Source organism: Phalacrocorax carbo, chromosome 5 (assembly GCF_963921805.1).
Source record: "Phalacrocorax carbo chromosome 5, bPhaCar2.1, whole genome shotgun sequence".
NCBI classification, from domain to species: domain Eukaryota; kingdom Metazoa; phylum Chordata; class Aves; order Suliformes; family Phalacrocoracidae; genus Phalacrocorax; species Phalacrocorax carbo.
In genome coordinates this window covers 31,293,561-31,313,398 of record NC_087517.1, presented here as the reverse complement: position 1 = coordinate 31,313,398, position 19,838 = coordinate 31,293,561, and the positions used below count along the sequence as shown (strand labels likewise).

At 42.7% G+C, this 19,838-nt stretch overlaps 1 protein-coding gene across 1 annotated transcript; it reads right to left on the bottom strand.

Moving 5' to 3' along the window:
• Nucleotides 1–143: 143 nt before the first annotated feature.
• ORC2 (origin recognition complex subunit 2) lies at nucleotides 144–17,289 on the bottom strand. Its single transcript, XM_064451890.1, has 16 exons — nucleotides 16,970–17,289; nucleotides 15,280–15,420; nucleotides 14,904–14,990; nucleotides 13,523–13,603; nucleotides 12,738–12,769; nucleotides 11,423–11,480; nucleotides 10,349–10,533; nucleotides 9,616–9,714; nucleotides 7,920–8,029; nucleotides 6,291–6,423; nucleotides 5,782–5,878; nucleotides 3,953–4,099; nucleotides 3,185–3,356; nucleotides 2,802–2,863; nucleotides 1,938–2,056; nucleotides 144–1,286 (listed from the first exon to the last, which is right to left on the bottom strand). The coding sequence occupies exons 1-16, from the start codon at nucleotides 17,058–17,060 to the stop codon at nucleotides 1,200–1,202; spliced, it is 1,701 nt and encodes a 566-aa protein (XP_064307960.1). The 5' UTR covers nucleotides 17,061–17,289; the 3' UTR covers nucleotides 144–1,199.
• Between the last annotated feature and the right edge of the window lie 2,549 nt (nucleotides 17,290–19,838).

Below are 19,838 nucleotides of genomic sequence, written 5' to 3'. Positions count from 1 at the left end.
TAAAATGTTTTTACTAATTAGTTTGAAGTCTTCTGCATGCTGCATGAGGATTTGCACAGATATTTGACATAATGAAAATGAGGCTTTCACAACTGCCAGAAGGATCTCTTTAACATAAAAAGCTCGTTGAAGACAAGAAAAGCTAATGAAAATTAATAAAGTACTTTATTTGATTGATTTGAACTACAACATTGAGCTGTAACACAGCTACCAAGTATTAGACATACAGAGTCCCTGAAGTCTGTCTGGCAGACTACAGCTGATGGAACCATAGGGCTTACTCCCACATACCTGAGAAAAAAAGTGAAGAAAAGCTGTCAAACTTCAGCAGTCTCCCAACCTCTAAGGGCTTAAAAAAAGGGAGAACTTATAAATGGCATTTAAGGCCTCCTCCAGGATCGGTCGACACTCCTGATGTAAAAAATACATATATACAAATTAAGCTTCTAAAAAAATAAACAAAAAAACTTCACAGCCTCTTCATATTGCTGGACTGCAACTTGGAAAGTAGATGAAAGAAGCTGGATCCTCTCACCCTCACCAACAGGCAATGACTTAAGTCCATCACAATTTTGATTATCTAGATCTTATAAAAGGATTTGGGTTTGGGGCAAGACCTTCAGTTCTATTGCTAGAATTTAATAAGTTAGTGTCCCAAATCCACTAGTATTCTCCTTTCCGCATGCAGTCCAGGCAGGCCTCTTAGCATTCTAAATCTTGGCTTCTTCATACACTGGAAGCTAGTCTTGTCCAACTGGTAAAGGAGTGCTGGAAAGCACTCAGCTGAGAAAGGTTGCACCACTAGTATAGACTAAAGCTCTGATCATCCAGTGATTTGCACTTCCCAAGTAAACAGCTCCAAACCCTCCTGTCTGGTGAGGTAGAGCACAGAAGGCACAATCTTGCCAAGCTGGTTTTTCTGGCTGTAAGGTTGGCTGCATAGATATGAAGAAGGCATCATCTGAGCTAAGAGACAAAGCAGACAAATCTAACTACACAGCAAGAGATGCCTTGCTTATAGAAGTCATCGTTCCAAACTACCCGAAGTAGTTCAATGACGAGCATCGTTCATGCCAATTATTACATTTCAGTAAGTAGTCCAGCAGCCTTGGGGTCGGAGGGAGAAAGATCTGAGTATAGGCCCCTCTCCAGCAACCCTTGAGAGCAATTGCCATAGATGCTTTGAGAACAGAGAGACGTTACACATCTTCATCCTCTTTCTCTAAGAAGTCGGTCAAGGTACTGTCATCTACAGGAATTAGTAAGTATTCCACACCATCAGCTCCCTGAGAAGAGACATGCATACACATTCTGTTAACACCAGTGCACAGTGCAATGCAAGCCACTAGACAACACTGCAATGCTAATGTTTATTTGTGGTCCAGATGAGAGCTGGCCAGCATTCAGAAGAACCACATTGCTAAAAAACAGGAGTGTTTCACTAGAGCAACACTGGAAATGCACAAATACAGAAAAAAGTCAATATATGAGAAATCCTCTGGTGGGCTATGCTAGTCTGACACTACACATCTCAGCACTGTGTTCCCATATCTAGTACTGCTGTACTGCCTTCATTAGGACTAACCTGCATTCTTCCTTTGTGCAAATACAAGTAATTACTGGAAGTAGACTAGCAGCCTCCACAGTCTGTTACTTCTCAAGGTCTTCAGGAAGAGGAGACCTGTAGGTTGCTGGGTAAGCAAAGCACCCTGCATTTTTACAACACCCTACCCATGTAAAGGGTGTTGACAAATCAGAGGCATGGAAAAAGCTGCAATTACAGAATTTCAGCCCTTTGCTAGTTCCTAGGTGCTTCAAGCAGTACAGCCTCACTGTGAGCTGCAGAGAGGTGTCTTAGGGACACTTAGTAGCAAGTAAGCATCTTTTTTCTTTTAAGGTGGCTGAATACCCAGAATTATCTTCTTCCCCCAACTAACCCGCTTGGTCCGGATGAGCTTGTGGTCCCTGAATTCTGTCAGCTGTGCCCTGAGAGTCAGGTCACTGTTCACAAGGAAAGCCTCCCGACACTGCTGGTAGAAGTCTTGGAAAGGCAGTCCTGGAGACCGAAAAAGGCGAGAACAAGAAAATGAAGTGGTAAGATCGTCAGATTGTTCCAGGTCTAACACCACATATTATCCTCACCTCCAAATCTTGCTTTGGCTTAGACCACAGTGGCTACAGTAACATCATCACTTTTTTCAAGTGTACAGTCAAGCTAACATTTCAGTAATTAACGTAAAACAGCTGAATTAACAATCCAGTCACCCTGTCTGCCTGATGGAATTTTAATAGCACTTTAACTGCACTTCCCAGCATGGTTAATCTCTCTTAATTTCCAACTTTCTTTACCACTAACATGTTATTCACGTTAGAGACCGTGACAGAATAATCCACATGTATCCTAGAAAGCAGGGATGCATCAGAAGTCACTTACATAGGAGCAGCATGGGAACAGAATCTCCTGGCTTTCCCTGGTCCTTTAAGCGCTAGTTACGCAAAATCATATTCTCCCTTTATTTTTTTAACTACACAGTCCCCCATGAATGGTCTCAGGCATGTCTAAACATCAGAGCAGACAACAGTTAAGAGGAGGTCCTTCAGAACCAGCCAGTCTACTGATTTCCTGTCAAAGTCAGACACAGTACCACTAGAAAGACAGTCTACGCCACTGAGTCTCACTGAGCCAAGAGTTACAGCACTTCTGTTGCTGGTGATGTAACCTGCATCCCAAAAGCCAGTGCCACTGTGACTGAGCTGGCAATAGCAACACCCGAAACAGATGAGAAAAGGTAGGTACATACCTGGATAAGATGGGTTGTCCTTGTTCTCCAGCTGGTACTGAGCAAGCAGTCTGAATATCCCCCTAAGTGAAAAGATGAGAGGGGAAAATCAAAAGGGGGAAAAAAAACCCCCACAACTCAAAAATCCCCACCATCAGAAAATATTAACTGATTTTTCCTTCATGAGCAGGACTTTGTGAGTGAATCTCTTCACTGGACAAGGCTTGCTGTCCAAACTCTGTTCATTTAAAGTAACCAATCAGTTAGGACCCAGGCCCTACCATCTTCACCTTGAACATTGTTGTCAGACAACAGGTACTGCGTCCTGCTAGGGGTAGACGAGAGTAACCTAGTAAGAACTGGATCCTCAGCAAGTGCTACAATGAAGTATAACAGTGTCTTACCTGGCATTGAGAGTGAGACTGCGCAGGACATGCGTTAGGGAGCTCAAAGCCAAAGATCCAGATTGTTGTACTAAAAGCGAGTTCTCATAAGACGTTTCTTCCACATAAGGACTAAATGTGGTTGTTTCATACCAAAGCCAGTTGTAAAGGCTTAGCTTCGCCTGATCCCACACTAGACAGAGAGAAAAGAAAGAGCAGACAGAATTGGGAGATTTAGCTTTTCTACGATGTTAAATAAGAAATATTAAAATGAACTTAGTTCTACTGTAGGATTTGAGGAAACAATGTATGCTTGTGAAATTCACAGTACCTACACCCAGATACTTGCAGTTCAAGCAAGACAAATTCTCCGCAACAAAACATTTGTACACATCCCTTTTTCATGCCAGCATCATAGATATACTGTAAATTCTTCCAGAGTCAGCAGTGTGCAAAGAATTTCTGGCTGATAAACAAAATTGTTTGGATGCAATGACAGACAACATCCAGTCTCCATTTCAGTAAGTCCCTAAATCAAAGGGTGCCAGAAGCTTGGAGTCTACCTGTATACTATGATCAGTGACTGGTAGTGCTCAGTATCTTCATACAGTTTTGGTTCAACACAGCCACAGTCCCAGTCAGGGCTTCTAGCTGCTCCCACTGTACATACATCACCAGATCTATTTTGCACATCATCAGTAATACGTGAGCTTATGAAACATGCTCAGCAGCCCCAAAGTAGAATGCAGATTCTTCTCTCTCTGCTACATGAGGTCCAAGGAAACTCACTGAGAGGAGCATTGATGTGATCGATAGAGGCAATGAGGTAAATGCTAGGCAGAGAGGATAACTGTGCAAGGATCTGCTGACTTCTTTCTCCTCTCAACATCTGGCTGTCCAGGTTATGAATGAGGACATAAAGCTCTAAAGATGAATCTGCAAGGTCAGAAAAAACAGCAGAGAACCAATGAAAGAAACTGCACGCAAAGCGGTTTCCCATTCCCAGCACAGCCTAGGACAGGGTGATTCCATCAGGCTCCATATTCATCACTAATACCAAATCACTTTCCTTGTACAGCTTACTTTGATCTCTATCCCATGCTTAGGGTTTCTGAGGACCCATTCACTGTATCACAGTTCTCATCACAGCTACAGTTCTTTTTGCAGTTTAAGCTTTTCTCTTACAATCCACTTTCCACTTGCTCATGGCTTTCCCAGGAATTGCCCGTTTAGCTATGACTTTTAGTCCCATGATTCAAGGTCATTCAACTGTATTTTAGGATGGAAGTCTAAACACAGTTTGTTCAGCTGCTTTTGAGTTACGTGACTAGGATCCTTAAGCTCCTCGTCACACAATGAAAATGCATTTTTTATTGAGGGTTGGATCCAAAACATACTAACTTCATTGGAAACCTTTCTCACCGAGTCCTCAAAGACTTAGCTCGGATAATGCAAATGGTAGATGTTAAAATTTCCAACTAGCTTGTTGGTGCTGTACTTATCCCTGGGAACAGCTGTTTCCTAAGTCCAGAAACAATTCTGGAACAGCAGCCAGTGTTTGTGCAAATAGATGCATACTTGGCTGCCAATGGAAACGAAAGGTTCCTTAGACTTCCAGTCAGATCAGCTACAGTGTACTACACAAGACTGATTTATGTAGATTCAGGTGGGTACTGCCATTAATCAGTCTTTTTCACTTAGTCCCACCAGAAATACTGATAAGGTAATGATGGAAAACAGAATGTAAACACATAAACACCAATGCCATACACAATTAAGATTCCATTGCAATTTGTGTATGTATACACAAGCAGTAAAACGGACATTCAAAAAGATTTCAGCAAGCATTCTGTGTGGTAATACCTGTTAAATTTTGCTTTTGAAACCAGTTCTAACCTGCTTGTTTGGCACTGCTGTCCTTTATTTCATCTTAATGTCAGTATTTGCATATATTAAATTTAAATGACCATACCACTAAACCATGTACATTTAAGCCATGATCCAGCTTATACTGAAATTTATGGAAAGACCCTCAGGCCGTGATTTTCCATAGGATCTCAAAGGGCTTATGTCTGTCAGAAACTGTCATTCCAAATTGTTTGTAACTTCTTCATTCTGTTGATTTCAGTGAGGTTTATATCAGGTCCTCAAGCAGCCACTAAGAACCACCTTCCCTCATGTAGCTGGAATTTACCTATCCTGTCTTCCACCAGGAAACATGGCTACAGAAACACTGTGTGAATAAAGCACAAAGGCACTGTGCTAAATGCAAGATAGATGAGCATTTCAGTTTGCCTCTGTCCTGTTAGAACACTTGTGCCTTCCTCCTTCCCTTTCTAGAGAAATAAGTGTGCGAAACACTGGCTGAGGTAACAGCTTGGGATCATGTACACATATATTCCTGGTGCATGTACGTTTTCATGTATATGACACAAATTACATATACAAGCATTGCCTTGACCAGAAAGAGGAGTATTGGATCACTCAAACAGCACTGGGCAAAGGAAAGTATACTAGCTACAATAAACTAAGAAACTAAATGCACATACAAAAACTATGAGGCAAGAAAATGTCCAGGCTCTCCTGCAGTAAGTGGACTCTAAAGTTAGTCATTTTACCTTCTTTAAACCTTTTAATGATGAATTCAAGCTGGTCAAGGGGGCTGCGGAAAGTCCCTATATGGTCCAGTACCTCCTCTGTGATGGAGTTGAGAATCTGAAAAATTAAAAAGCAGTCCCTTCTGAAGGGCTCTGGCACTGAAGGACCTAGTCCAGAAAATCTGAAACTGAGCCCTTGACTGTCACACAGGAGGTAATCTGATTTTTACCATCAAATCCCCCAAACGGTCAATAAAAACAAAACATTTCTACCCCTTTTCAAAACAGTGACATAAAATAAGGCTTTAGACTGATGAGTATCTATTAATGACAGGAATTACTACAATTCCTTAGAAAATGCATGGGTTATTTTCTTTAAACTCTTCAAAGAGAGATAGGAACTGCTCTTCATTCAACAGTCTGCTGCTATAGGATGCAGCAGGTTTCCTTAACATTTTACACTGAAAGACTTTAGAGGTATCTGTAACACAGGATGACTACATAAACCTATAAGCTTTTCCCACACTTACAGATCTCGCAGTCATGCTGGGGAAGTATCCATTTACCACAAGGTGAACAGTATCCTGGAGCACAGAGGTACGAAACTTCTCTAACAAATCACGCTTTGAGCCCAGTCCATAAAGCACGATATTGAAACCCAAGCTGCAGAAAAGCGAGCAAATACACTGAATCAAAAAAGTACAAGTCCCCTTCTAGGTTCATACATTAATTAAGCAAAATGATCCATTGCAATCTTGCCTCTAAAAATGTCATGTTTCATCAACTCTAGGCTTACCTTCAGCTCACAGCTGACAAATAAGGTTAGCTGCCAGGAATCTGTAATGTGGCATGTGCATCCTAGTAAAAGAAGCGGTTTAGCACCCTGGGGGCACACAAATTTAGCAAAACTTCTACGGAAGAAAATGGTATTGTCCAAGAATATGAGACTAGATCTGCAACTTCAGATAATGAAGAGTAACCAGCATTCACATTCACTCCCTCATCAGTGATTATATTAAATGTTTACCATGGTTCACAGCAATTATAAAGAAAAAAAGCAAGCCTTCAAGTTTTCTACTCTGATCTGCACGCACAATTTCAAAGCAGAATTAAACTATTCTCATATCTATTTCTTATCCTATTTGTTCCACAGAGAAAGAGGCAGGAAAGCATAAAGAGAACATGGTAGGGAATCACAAATTTTTGTTTATTTTTGAGGAGTAGGAAAAGCAACACCTTGACCAGAAAGAAGAGTATCAGGTCACCCAAATAGCGCTGGGCAAAAGCAAGGCGTTCAACAACTGTCATTGACTTCAGTATCATCTATGGATTTGTTCCTTCTACCCTGCCATGCAAATCTCTAACCATCTGCCCAGATCACCAAGTCACAGAGAACTCCTCTTGCAACTCTCCCAACTTTCAAAGATAACATCTTTTTAATATGCTCTGTCACTCCCCATGAATCAAATTTATTTATATTCTACTCCCTTGCAAAGCTTCTAAGGGGCTTTCTCCTCACCAACACCTACTCCTGCCTCAGCACTTAACTTCACAGCTGGTAGCCTGCCTTCTCCAAGGTGCTTCAGAATTTCACAGGTCTCCATAGTTCCCCATTTGCTTTCCTGGATGCTTACTCTTTTCTCCTTCCCGTAAAGATACATGTAAACCCAGACAAAGTTTATACTGCTAACGTTTCAACAGCATTAAGGTTTCTTCATGCCTAGATCATTAGGTATCACAGGCATTCAAAGCTAACTGCTACACCACTGGGGATAGCCACATACTGAAGAAATTGGTGGTGGGCTACTCACTACCAGCTACGCTGCTGCAAGCAAAACTGTTCACAGAGGACACTTCTCTCATCATTCATGTTCCCTGTTTGTGAATGCCCTCTAGCTTGGTTTACAGAGGCACAGACAAACCAGCCAGGCAGAATGCAACCTTACTTCACTTCAGGCATTCAGTTCGAGAACTTACATATTATTTGGTCTGGAGGAAACATTGTACTAAATTAATGTCACCTAATTTTTTTAATTTAAGCAATCAAAGAAAAAAACCTTGCTCCTCAACTCATCCACAGGTTGTTTTTGACATGAGGGTAAGTTTACTGGCAGTGTCCATTTACTAGGCTTCTTCAGCAATTCTCACTGGATACTTACTGTAATTGCAGCATCCACTTGGAAAACAGGGATTCGTGTTGCTGGTTTAGCTCTTTAATTTCAGCAGCATAGGCAAGGGGAGCTTTTTTCAAAAGGTCATGCAGTGTTCGCTGTGTTGAGAAAGAGATAAGATGACAGTCATTAAAAGCTGAGCAGAATAGTTTTCACTGACTGTGCACTCAGTTTGTGGTTGGTTTTTTTTTTTCCATGAAGACTCCTGTAAGCAGTTTTTCTACTGGAGAAACAAAGCAGAAATTAAGTAACCTTATTATGGGAAATGACAGCCAGACTAGGACTAGAAGCAATATTGCACTGTGTTTTTCCTGTTCCGGCTGAATATGGGAAAACTGCCACTGAAATAATGCACACTCAGAGCTTACACAGCACCAAGCACTGTACCAGGAAGATACCAACATCACAACCCTGCGCGCAGGAGCAAGGGCTCCAATCGAACACCTGAACCATTTCTAAGCATGTCATCACTACAAGAGAATGCTCACAAACATGATCTTAAAAAAAGAAATACAGCAGAAAGGAAATAATTTGCAGCTGACAGCTAAATATAGAAAAAGTATTATTTCAAAAGCATCAAGAATCAAAGGATTAATTCAGCTTTAAAGATATGCTGGGATGTTGATGTTTAAACAGCACAGTAGCATGACTAATGGCATCAAATCTACAATGGTCTCCCTTTCTCTTCAATTTTAACAGCTTTGCTTTCTCCTCCCTTGCAGTAGCAGACAGTTTACTCTGGAAAGAACACAAAGACAGCTGCAATGTATCAAACAAACATAAAGCACTGAGAGACTGCTAAGCCTTCCATTTTTTTTGGAGCCAGCAGTAGATTTAATACTGAAAGCTTTGATTTCCTTCCAGAGCTGTTATGAAAGAATTTGTTAAGAATACAGCTGTTTCTCTGGGTAGCAATTCCAGACAACAGCAAGCATCAGGCAATCTGCATATATGCCATCTTTTAAAACACAGATGCGTGCAAAAAGCAGTCATAGACATGACAGCTCCAAGTATTTTACATGCTTCCCTGGCACCTGTCTTTGTGTACCTGTCTCTGTAGGGTGCAACTGATTGCTCTGTACTGTCTTGTAGAAGTGGCATGTGGAAAAAGAAATACAGTAATTCAGTCACCACAATTACACCATTCCTGTCTTCTAGGAACTGGAAGGGGACAAAGTGCATTTCACAAACTAGGTGACTGCATTTAGAGCTGTCCCAGTCCTGCATGTGGCTTGACCCAGCAATGCTCAGATTAAAAGGGCTCTCAACTTCCTCTACACAAAAATAGTCAAGATAGCTTGTAATTCCCCTAAGCATTTCATTGACAAAATGCTGTTTTGGTGGTAATTTTTAAGGCAGGTCTCCACAACTCTGCTTCTCCCTCTTTTTCTCCCCCAAATGCAAACTTTAATCTGTTCTGGTAACTGCAGCTTTCAACTGTCTGCTCACCTGATGTCTCCTCCCTGTGCTTTCCCTACTGTCTCAGGTTCAAGCAACAGGGCCCTGTCCCTGCTTAGAGCAGCAGGAGACATAATGCTTAAAATGCTACCTAAATCAGCATTAACCACCGAGAACGTAATCAGCAGAAATACAGTGAAAATAGCAACATCAGGAAATTTTGATGAGGGAAATCTTCAAAGAAATTAAAAGCTTCAGGAGTTGTGTGATTAACTATGAAGCGTACCTGACTCAATCTTCTTTTCCGCAACTTCTGCAGTGTTCGGTCTGAAGTGAGCACTTTGGAACTACTGTGAGCTTCAAAGTATTCCTCCACCAGGTTGCTCTAAAAAGGGACAGAAAGATCAGCCATCGTCCTCCTGCTATCAAGTTACACCTCTCCCATTGCACCCACAAACATGTCTGAATATGGCCAGTATGAGACATAGAGCAAGGATGAATAAAAAGCCAGAAGATATTTGCAAAAATGGCTTCTACAGTAGCATTTTACCAAAGCTAACCTAGTTAGATATTTCTTTCCTGAAGACAGAGACAGAAAAGAGATTCCGAGAGAGAAGAACTTAGCAATAATTCTAAGGGTAGGTATGGGGATCCCTGGTGCTGGAAGGAAATCAGACAACAAAGCTGAACACCAAGCCAGAAAGTAATGTGTGCTTCTTTTGGTGCTACAGGAGTCAATTTCTTCAACATTTCTCAGTACAAGGTCTTCTGCTTCATGGACATCTTAGAACTTCTCCTTCTGAAGCTGCTGAGGATAAAGGCTGGATTAGCCCACAGGCCCACATGATGCCTGTCCAACTGGGACTGCTCAGAAATACAGCAAAACCCAACCCAGCTGGTTTGATTTGAAATGAGTCTAGCAGTTCTTCCCCATAGTTACGTGTGGTCACTGACAGCTTATTGTCACAAAACATCCCTTCATGCTTGCTAGCTCAGGGGCATATTTTCCGCACACTCACCATCTTGTCCTCCTTAACTTTTTTGGGTAGGGTGGTTCTGGGAGGAGGCATAGATGCAGCCTTAGTTTTTGCTGGGGTCTTTTGACCTGATAAAACAGTGCTGTCTTCTCTCTGGTCTTCCTCATCCTCCTCCTCTGAGCAGGAAGCAGAATATTCACTCTCACTTTCTAAATAGGGGTCTGGAGCTAAAGCATAAATTTAAGGTTAAACGCTAGCAACAACTTCTTACACAGAGCACACTTTGCACCATCTCGCTCTCACATATACATGCTCTATGCGTTTTTCAAGCATACGATTCTTAAATGTATTTCACAGAAAAGTAAAATCAGTGCTTAAGAGGACTGCAAACGCACATAGCCATTTATTTCCCAGTTCTAGGCTCACAAATTGTTTAGGAAAGCTTGCTCTTGATACCAACTGAGAAACATAATCCTACCATAAAAAGTGACTAAAAATGGACAAAGGAATTCCCTGTTCATCTCTATGTCAGTTTCCCCAAATGCCAGTAACGCAAGCTGAGTATCTTCTGGGTGACACTCTATAAAAAGGTTCTGTAAAAGACCTCTGTTAGCAATGCTGACTTGAAGAGCACAGATGGAATCTGGCTCAGCCTTGGTCTCTCAACACAAAAGAAGAAATAGAACATGAAATGCCACACACGAAACTCTCCTCTGCATTAATTCTGAGCACATATAGCCAACCAGTTATTGGAAATACTTTACCATGAATGTCCCAGCCATCATCAAAAAGTTTTATGACTTGGCTCAAGCAATTGTGCCAGGCTTAAGTGTCAGCATAGATTAGATGATTCAGAGTTTTGTCTCTTTTAATCATGTTACCCAGGCTCAGCAACTTGGTGCTTCTAACCCTTCCACCCCTTACCTAAGTAGCAATCTGTTGTAAGAAAAAGGTCTACATAGACTTCTTTAAGGACATTTCTACACCCTCTGCAGGATGAATCAGATTCCTTCACTCAGATCACTACTACAGGCAGAAGCCCACCAGAAGAAACACTCTCCTCTGAACATAGTGCCTCACTAAATGTGGGAGCCGACTGCAATGGTTGTTCCTTACCTGCTAGCCTCTTTCGGAGTCTGTAAGGTGTGGTAGACACAAATTCTTTCTTTTTACTCTGTAATGGCAAAGAAAAAATACGCATTAGAAGAAACATATACCTCCTCAAAACAGCCCTCTGACAAACAAAGAGTAGAATCAGGTTACATTTCCAAGCTATTTCAGCCCACAAGAAACTGGGCAAGCAAAGGCAGCAAATATGGAGAGTTCTTGTTTTGCTATTCAGAGCTAGAGGGGGACAGGATCAGATTCCAAAAGGGGCTTAATTTTTTCAACTAATGTCCCAAGATGGAGGGCAGAAAACAGTGAAATCTCCAAAGATGCCAATCTTGGCCCCTCAGGAAGAATGAAATCAAAGCAAAGGCAAACTGGAAACGCTCTGACTCCCAGAGCAGTCCTCTTCCACATCACACTGTCTACTCAAAATCATTTGGAAATCCACTACCAGAATGACAGAAGACCACTCAGAACACTAAGCCCATAATAAGTACACCAAAGGGAACCTAAGCTGCCTGGGCTCATCAAGCTGTAGCGGCACATCTTCTTCACATATATGTAAAGCACATGCATGACTTGGACAGCAGATCAAGTCTGCAATACTTAGGAAACACTTCTGTTAATCCTGTCAAAGTGGATATGAAATTATCAAGGAGTGAACATGACATCCCAAAACAGCATCTCTTACAGGCATATCTCATCCTGGAACCTTATACTGGAAAAGCTGTGCACACATTTCTAGTATGATGCTACACCATTTTAGAAAGCCAACTGTTTCACATCACTCTCTTTATAACCATCACAACTGGCAGTTCTGCCATTGCACTACAGAAGACAACATCAGCTTACAACCCCCCCCATTATCACAATGTATTTTTTGTAAACCAATGCTAAAGTAAGAAACTGAACAGCACCGCAGTTCTTGGATTCCTGTTCTAGCAGCACTCCTTACAATTAAGGCTGTTTCTTCCTTTGATGAGAAACTGGAAAGTTATGAGTCTAACGTCTGTGTCTAACCTCATTTGTGTGATGCAAGGAAATAGTCTTCACCCTTGCTATAATAACTATTAAAAAACAATACAAAATAAAAAACCCCAAACCGCACTATTTGCTCACTGACTCTAAATCCCATAGTCCCGATTAATGGTAGCTCTAGTTCTCAGTTGTGTTATTCCTGCCCGGTTGGGTTAGGAGAGACATCTGTGCTGTAAATCAGGCTTTTCAAGGTCCTGCCTTTCCACAACTGCAGTAATTTGGCAGTTTTAAAAGAGAAAACACACACCCAAAAAAACCCAAGCAAGGTAGAGTCATCACTCACCCTCTGCTGCACTTTGTTTGAACTTGAATGTTCTGCAAAGCAAGAACAAGCATTGTTCAGAGTACTGCATATTTTCAACAGTGGCACAAGATGGTCCATTAGAAAAACAGGCATTCACTACTCAAAGGTACGCTGCACCAGAATATTAGCTCCCTGGGTGGTTAATCCCATGAGGGAAGCCTCTAGTTCCTCACAGGCAGGCAAGGAGAAAACAAAGACAGTCAACATTATTACCACAGAAATCAGCTTTTAATTCTGGTCACAGCTTTGGGAGGCCATCAGCAGGAGGGAAGAGGCTGAAAAATGAGCTAATGTCCTCTCCCTGAGCACAAAGTAACATACTCTCACCAGTATTGACCTGCACTGACTTCTCCCACCTGTATTTCTCCCTACAGCATTGGGTGCTTGAATAGTACAGAATAAAGTGTGAATTTACACATGAACACTGACACAATCCTCCCCATTTAGTGCTCAACACGTCAGTCCAGCTTGTAACTCTCTCAAAAGCAAGCATTTCTGTTGAACACAGAGGGAATCATTAAGTGTCACAGCAAGAGATGAGAGAGAAGTTCATGTTTTCTCTACATCAACAGGGCAGAATAAAAGATCTGACACCCAGGTGAACCAGAGGCCACACATACCAAGCAGTTCAGTCTACAATGTTAAGCTGACTAGAATACTAAAGCATGGCAGAAGCTGGCACTCAAGCACCCACTCCACAACTCACATAGAAACATAACCCCCATTCACTCAGCTTCAGTTCCCCAAAGCATCACAGCACTTACTGCTGCTTTGAGGGGTTTTGGCTGTCTTCTCAGGGCACTCAGGTGCAACGCTCCGTCCTGGTGTCTGGGCTAATTCAGAAGCTGTAGGAAATAGGGGGAAGGGAAGAAGTTTCATATGTCAAGTACAAAACTCCCAGCTCTAGCTAGTCAGCCATGGAGCCATACACCTGAAACACCCTGAGTATTAACTTCCTAGCTATTTCAGGAAGATGCACCAGATACTTCCATTTTTTTCCTAACCCTAATAGTGAACGTAATCCTTAACAAAGATTTTCAAAGACTGAACTCCTCAGTTAATTCATTTTACAAGTGTAGCTGAGGCCATGGCAGAGCACGCTTTGCTCCCTGGGAGACCACGTGTCTTCAAATCAGAACAATGTTGAGTCATGCTTACTTTAGAACTGCTCAACTGGGCATAGTAGAGCATCAGGTATAGCAAACACGTCAGTTCCCCAGGAGGTGGGTTCTTGTATTGTGTTTACTTCTTTCTACTACTTATCAGCACAAGCTGAAGTTGAATCACTGTCCTGAATATGGAAGGCTCCCATATCCTGCTAACAGTCCCTCAAGAAAACCAGCCTTCCACCGTGTGACTTGCATCAGTTTTCAAACTAAGTCATAGCTCCAGGAAGGAGCACCAGTGAAACCTACCCTGCTGCAGAAGATGGTGTAAGAAACGCACAACTTCCTAAAACACAGCGGAAGCCCAGGGAAGAGGTACAGAAACCAGTTTCTGTATAGTGATACAGAAGAATGACCCCTCTCCCTTGGATCATCCTTTGTAGGATATATCCGTACCTGTGACGGCTAAACACTAATGAAGTTCAGACAGCGCTGGGCACACAAAGACTCTTCAAGTGAGAAGAAACATAGTGGTAGCAGGGCTCAAGCATCTTATTTGAACCAGAAGAGCCCAGCCTCTACAGAACTGCCACTTTCTACTTGCTCTTCTAAGTCCACAGTTAGCCTAGCAAGCATGCTCAAGACACTTTGAGTAGGAGAAATCCCCTGACACACAAAGCTAATACTGCGTTTTTTGACTCTTTGCTACATAATGAGTTATTCTCATATCCTTCTGAGTTTCACAAATAAAACCCCTGCCATCCTTTGGCACTTACACGCAGACTTTCTCCCAGCATTAAGAAACTTCTACTTTTTCTTACGTGTTTATTATCTGTATTTCTTACCCCCATAATGCCTTTGCTTTGTTCTAGCCCTATGCATTTGTTTCTGAGGAAGACTGATTCAGAGCCAGATAAAAGTTATTGAAATACTGCAAACATATCTTGCGAATAAACAGAAGTGACAAATCACATTAACAGAGTACTCAAAAGACAACCATAGGCAGAGCAAGAATCAAGGAAGAAAGAGGAAAACATACCCAGCTCTGCCATTTTGCTGGAGCATTTGGGAGTCTGGAATGAGTAAACTTCACTACCGCTTACACTTGAGCCATTTTCTACCGGATCTGTGAAAATAAATGTTATTTGTAGCTATTCAAAAAGCACTGGTATAGTCCCAACCCAAGGAAGATGGAATGCAACATTTTACTATTTGGCTCAAATGACTCTTTATATTACAGCTGTTATGAAATATCATAATAAAACCCTAGAATCATTATCCTCTCCTCTACGTGTTATCAGAAGCACAGCCAGACCTGGACAGCCCTCAAAGGCAATTTCATTAACATTGTACAATCTTGACACTGCAAGAATCTCCTGAAGTCACAGCTGTGTTAGGTTCTCCCCTGCTAATACCTTGAGCACATATTCCAAGAGCAGCAACATAGTTCTCTTCCAGGATCTCCTGAGCTTCATCATCTGAAATATTCTCAAGCTTCTTCACAAATCTCTTCACATCGACTGTCAGCTGAGTCTTGCCCTTCCGTACTTTAATACCTAGGATTGCAATAAAAGCTTTAACCTCCTGCTCTTTCATTATTTCTATTGCAGTAGTATGCAGCTGACATCCTGAAGAAAACAGAATTTTCCTCTAAGTAATAGCAATGAACCATGTGACCCTTGCAAAACAGAATTTGGTGGCCAGAAAGAAGAGCTAAGAGATATGGAAGCATTTGTTTTACAACTATATCCTTGAAGAGAGCTGAGAGACTGACAGAAGGGAACATCCCACATCAGAAGTCACTGAGAACTGGGTGATAAAGCGTAGAGTCAAAGAAAACAATTAATTGGGATGTTGATAAGAACTAAAACTAAGTGTCCTTTAGGTGAACTATCCTCATTATAATACTAAAAATCATAGGACAGAAAACCCCTACTCAAATAAGCCACTCACTCTCTGAACATACATGGTAAATTTAAAGGGAGCAGGACCTTTAAGTTGAAATGAGAAAGAAATTAACCAATTATTAACTAGGGGATGTGATTATTTGATGTTATTGGCACATTTAATTGTATAAATACTTTGCAGTTTCTTGGTGCAGCGTGCTAGCTTTGTGGGTTACCACCTAGCACCCATCTTTGTGCAAAAATAAATTGAATAAAATACCTCCGCTCTGTGTGTAGTTTGGTGTTTTGCACACCAGGCAAAGGAACCCGCTTTTTGGGATAAGACAGCTACCCCACCTAGAGACCAAGTAGAGACAAATCACTAAAATACAACACTGAGATGTCCCGCTAAAAGAACAGCTGGTCAGCTGACCCTACAGCCATTAGTCCTTTACCACAAAAGCCGACCCTGCAGCCCACGAGGACAAGATCCCCATCTCAGCACATATCAGCTTCCAGTTTGGGAGAAAAGACAGCTATTTACAGAGAAGTATCAAACTGCATGCAAAGGGGATGGTGTTTGGCACCCCCTATCTTCCCTAACAAAGGGGAGCAAGTGGAAGAGACCTGGCCTACAGGCTGTCAATACACTCAAGGGAGAACATAGGCTGCGAGACCTCTAGAGTCCGTCTGTCTGACCTTCTGCTCAAAACAGGACCAACAGCGAAGTCAGACCAGAGTCCTCTGTGCCCTGTACAGGCAAGTTTTAAGCATCTCCACATAAGTTCCGAACATTAAAAGTCGCCAAAACTGCAGCAAAAGACCCCTCTAGCAACCACCTCGAACCTCATTCCGACTTGGTTCTGCGTACGTTTAACCACGTCAGGGATGGGGAGCTGGCCACTCTGTGCCGCCTCTCCCCGGCCGCTACGCAGGCGGCGCGGTTCGGGAAGCCGCCGAACTAGTACCGCACCACCTTCCGCGGAGGCGGCTCCCGCCGTGGTGCCGCAGTCGCCGCTTCCCACGTGCCGGGGCGGGGACAGAAACACACTGCGGAAGAGGAGGGCGACGCCGAAGGCCCCGTCCTACCCGCAGCGCTCAGCCACTCCAGGTGCCGGCGGAGGGCTCCCTCCCGGGGGGGGGCGCCGCGGCTGCCCGCACCCCCTTCCCGGCGCCCTGGGCAGTGCCGGGCCGGGCGCTGCCCCGGGCCGGCTTGTACCTGCGTCGTCAGCGATGTGCTTCAGGACCTCCTCGTCAGGCACGAACTTCACCCGCAGGGCGCCGCTGCCCCTCCCCTCCGGCGGGCTCATAGTGGGCACCCTGCCCTGCCGGCACCCCCAGGCCAGCCGCGTCGGGCCCGGCCAGCCCTGTCAGAACTGTCCTCCGCCTCACCGCGCCGCCCGCCAAGGGCCCGGGACCGAGGCTCGGGCCGCGGGGCTCCCAGCCGCCCCCCGCGGCACCAGACCCACGTGCGGCCCAACGGACGGCTCCGCCGCCCTCCCTGAGGGGTAGCGGGCGGGCACCTAACGGCGCTGACGCGCCTTGACTGACCTGTGCGCCTTGGCCAATCCACGATCTTCTTTCCTGTCCCGCCTCCCGCGCCGGGATCAGTTTGAGGGCGGGACTTCCGCTGCCAGCCAAGCGCGCCGCCGCTTCGCGGGCGCCCGGCGTTGCCGTGACGACGCGAAGCCGCCGTGAGCGCCGTCCTGGAACTGCCCGCCCCCGCCCCTCCAAAGGAACACCGTGACGACAGCGACTACGGTGAGCGTCCTGAGGCGAAGGTCCCCGACGCGCAGCCGCCGGTGGCTGCTTCCCTCTTCCCCGCCACGCGCTGGCGTGCCTGTGGGTGTCTGAGCCATGACACCCTGCAGGTGTACCCTGCATCATACACCCCCAGCAACGGAAATCAACGGTAAAGAAAAAATTCACAAAGTATACATTTCTGTTCAGAAACAACACGATATTTATTTAACATCTTTATATATTTATATATATATAATTTTTTTCTGCATTGCAGATTGTGTCGAGTTTTATACATCTCTATTTACAGTGATTTAAAATAATTATATTTCATCTCTGGCAGGTATTTACAAAGTCAACAGTAACTACATTTCACATTTCAACAACAGTCAACAGCATTAACCAGCTCAGTAAGACAGTTAAGATAATGGCTTACATGCACCAATAACATGATCTTCAATACGTGCCATCTTCAGGTCTAAGAATAAAGATTTTTCCCTGGTCCTAGGTTGAAGGACATCATACAGCAGAGGCTGCGGTTCTTAAAAACCCATTTGGTTTAGTCCTTCACCAGTATGAACCCCAAGCGTTGCAAATTGCGTACCAGCACACAGGGCTGGCCTGGTGAAGAGAGGCTCCCACCACCCATCCACGTCCTTCTGCCTAGCCTGTTTGTCCACAAGAAAACGGGGTACGTGCTGCTTATGCTCCTTCTGTGACAGAGATAAGATTACATAATGCTAAAGTAGTAAAAATCCTCAGAAACCTTAGTTCAGAGAAACAAACCTGGTATGACAGAAAAAAGTAAGAAAATAATCCTTTAACTCTTGCAGAACATTTCATTTTGCTAGTAAAATTGACAGCATATCCTGTATTCTTACAAGGACGAAACAGATCAAAAGATTAACTGTAAAGTACAGGAATTACAAATTTAAAAAATGCAGCATGGGGTACCTCAATTTAGTTGTTGGGGTTTTTTATAGCAAATAAAAGCTACCATAGTAAATCTAAAACTTATTAAGAGTATCTGATTTATTATTAAAAATCTTTATTAGCTTTTTCCTGGAATCTTTGATATGGAAAAAAATGTTAAATGACTCAATTTTATTTAACCATATGGTATTTTTCCATAAGTAACCATCTAGTAATTAATACCCATCCCAAAAGTATTCACTATCTGCAAGAAAACAGTAAGAAATCTTGTTTTGAAGTAATCATTGAGCACTGGCACACAAAACCACAGACACACACCCCAGGACTAAGAATCTATTAATACTTTGAACAAGTTCATTTATCCTGAGTGATTGTTAACTCACATCTACTCTATACTTGAAGCCACAAAGTTTTTACTACTTGCATTTTTCATAAACTAATAACATGGAAGTCTAGCACAACAATAATAACTGCCTGGACAAGAAAGAACAGTGTCAGTAGCTGGGATTTCTGTCACTTCCGAGTCCTCCTTATTTTAGAACAAAAGGCAAAAGTTTGCTTCATTCATACTATTTTTTCTGTTTGTAATCAGTTCTGGGGAGGATGAGGACTCAAACATGCAAGATCCACAACCGATTTGTAAGGAAGTTTCCATGATGAGGCACCATAGCGTCACTTTACTAGGAGATACTCCTAAACAGAAGTCTCCCCTGATCATTTTACCCTCTCAAACCAAAAAATGGTGTGAATTCTATACCACATTTTAATGAGTGATTAATCATCTTTTCAAGAGTCAAAATTTAAATTGCTTTAAAGAGTTCTATCAGAATGTAAAGATGCTCCACTCTAAATTGCTTACGTTTCACCAACGGTAAAACACTGGGAGCTCACAACCAAGTAACTGGTTAATAAAACTTGATCTCATCACTTTGTTCATCATGCACAAGCTAAAACATAGGGCAAGGTTTTACTGTACAGACACAAAGTTTTACTATACATCTGTTCCCATCAACAGCTCCTCACAGGAATAGCTTAGTAATCCTTTATGATAGGAGGGATAATTTATGGACCCATTTTAAATTAATTTGGTCACTCAGATACTACCTTGGGTAAAATCTGATGAACAGAGTTAAAAAAAAAAAAAAGAAAAAAAAAGAAATTGGGAGGGTAGCCTAGAGAAAAATAAATAAAAGAATGGAAGCAAAAAAATCTATTTTTTTTTTCACTACATCCTGAATACAGACAAATAACATGGGACAGATTTTTACTGAAACCATTTCTGGAAGCTGTAAGGTACCCTTATACTTCTACAGCTTGCTTCTGAACTTCTAATGTCACAGGCGTTGACACTTGCTAAACTTACTAGGCAAGTTTATCTGAAGTAGCTAGCTGTTATGGTTTCAAATCTTGTTCCA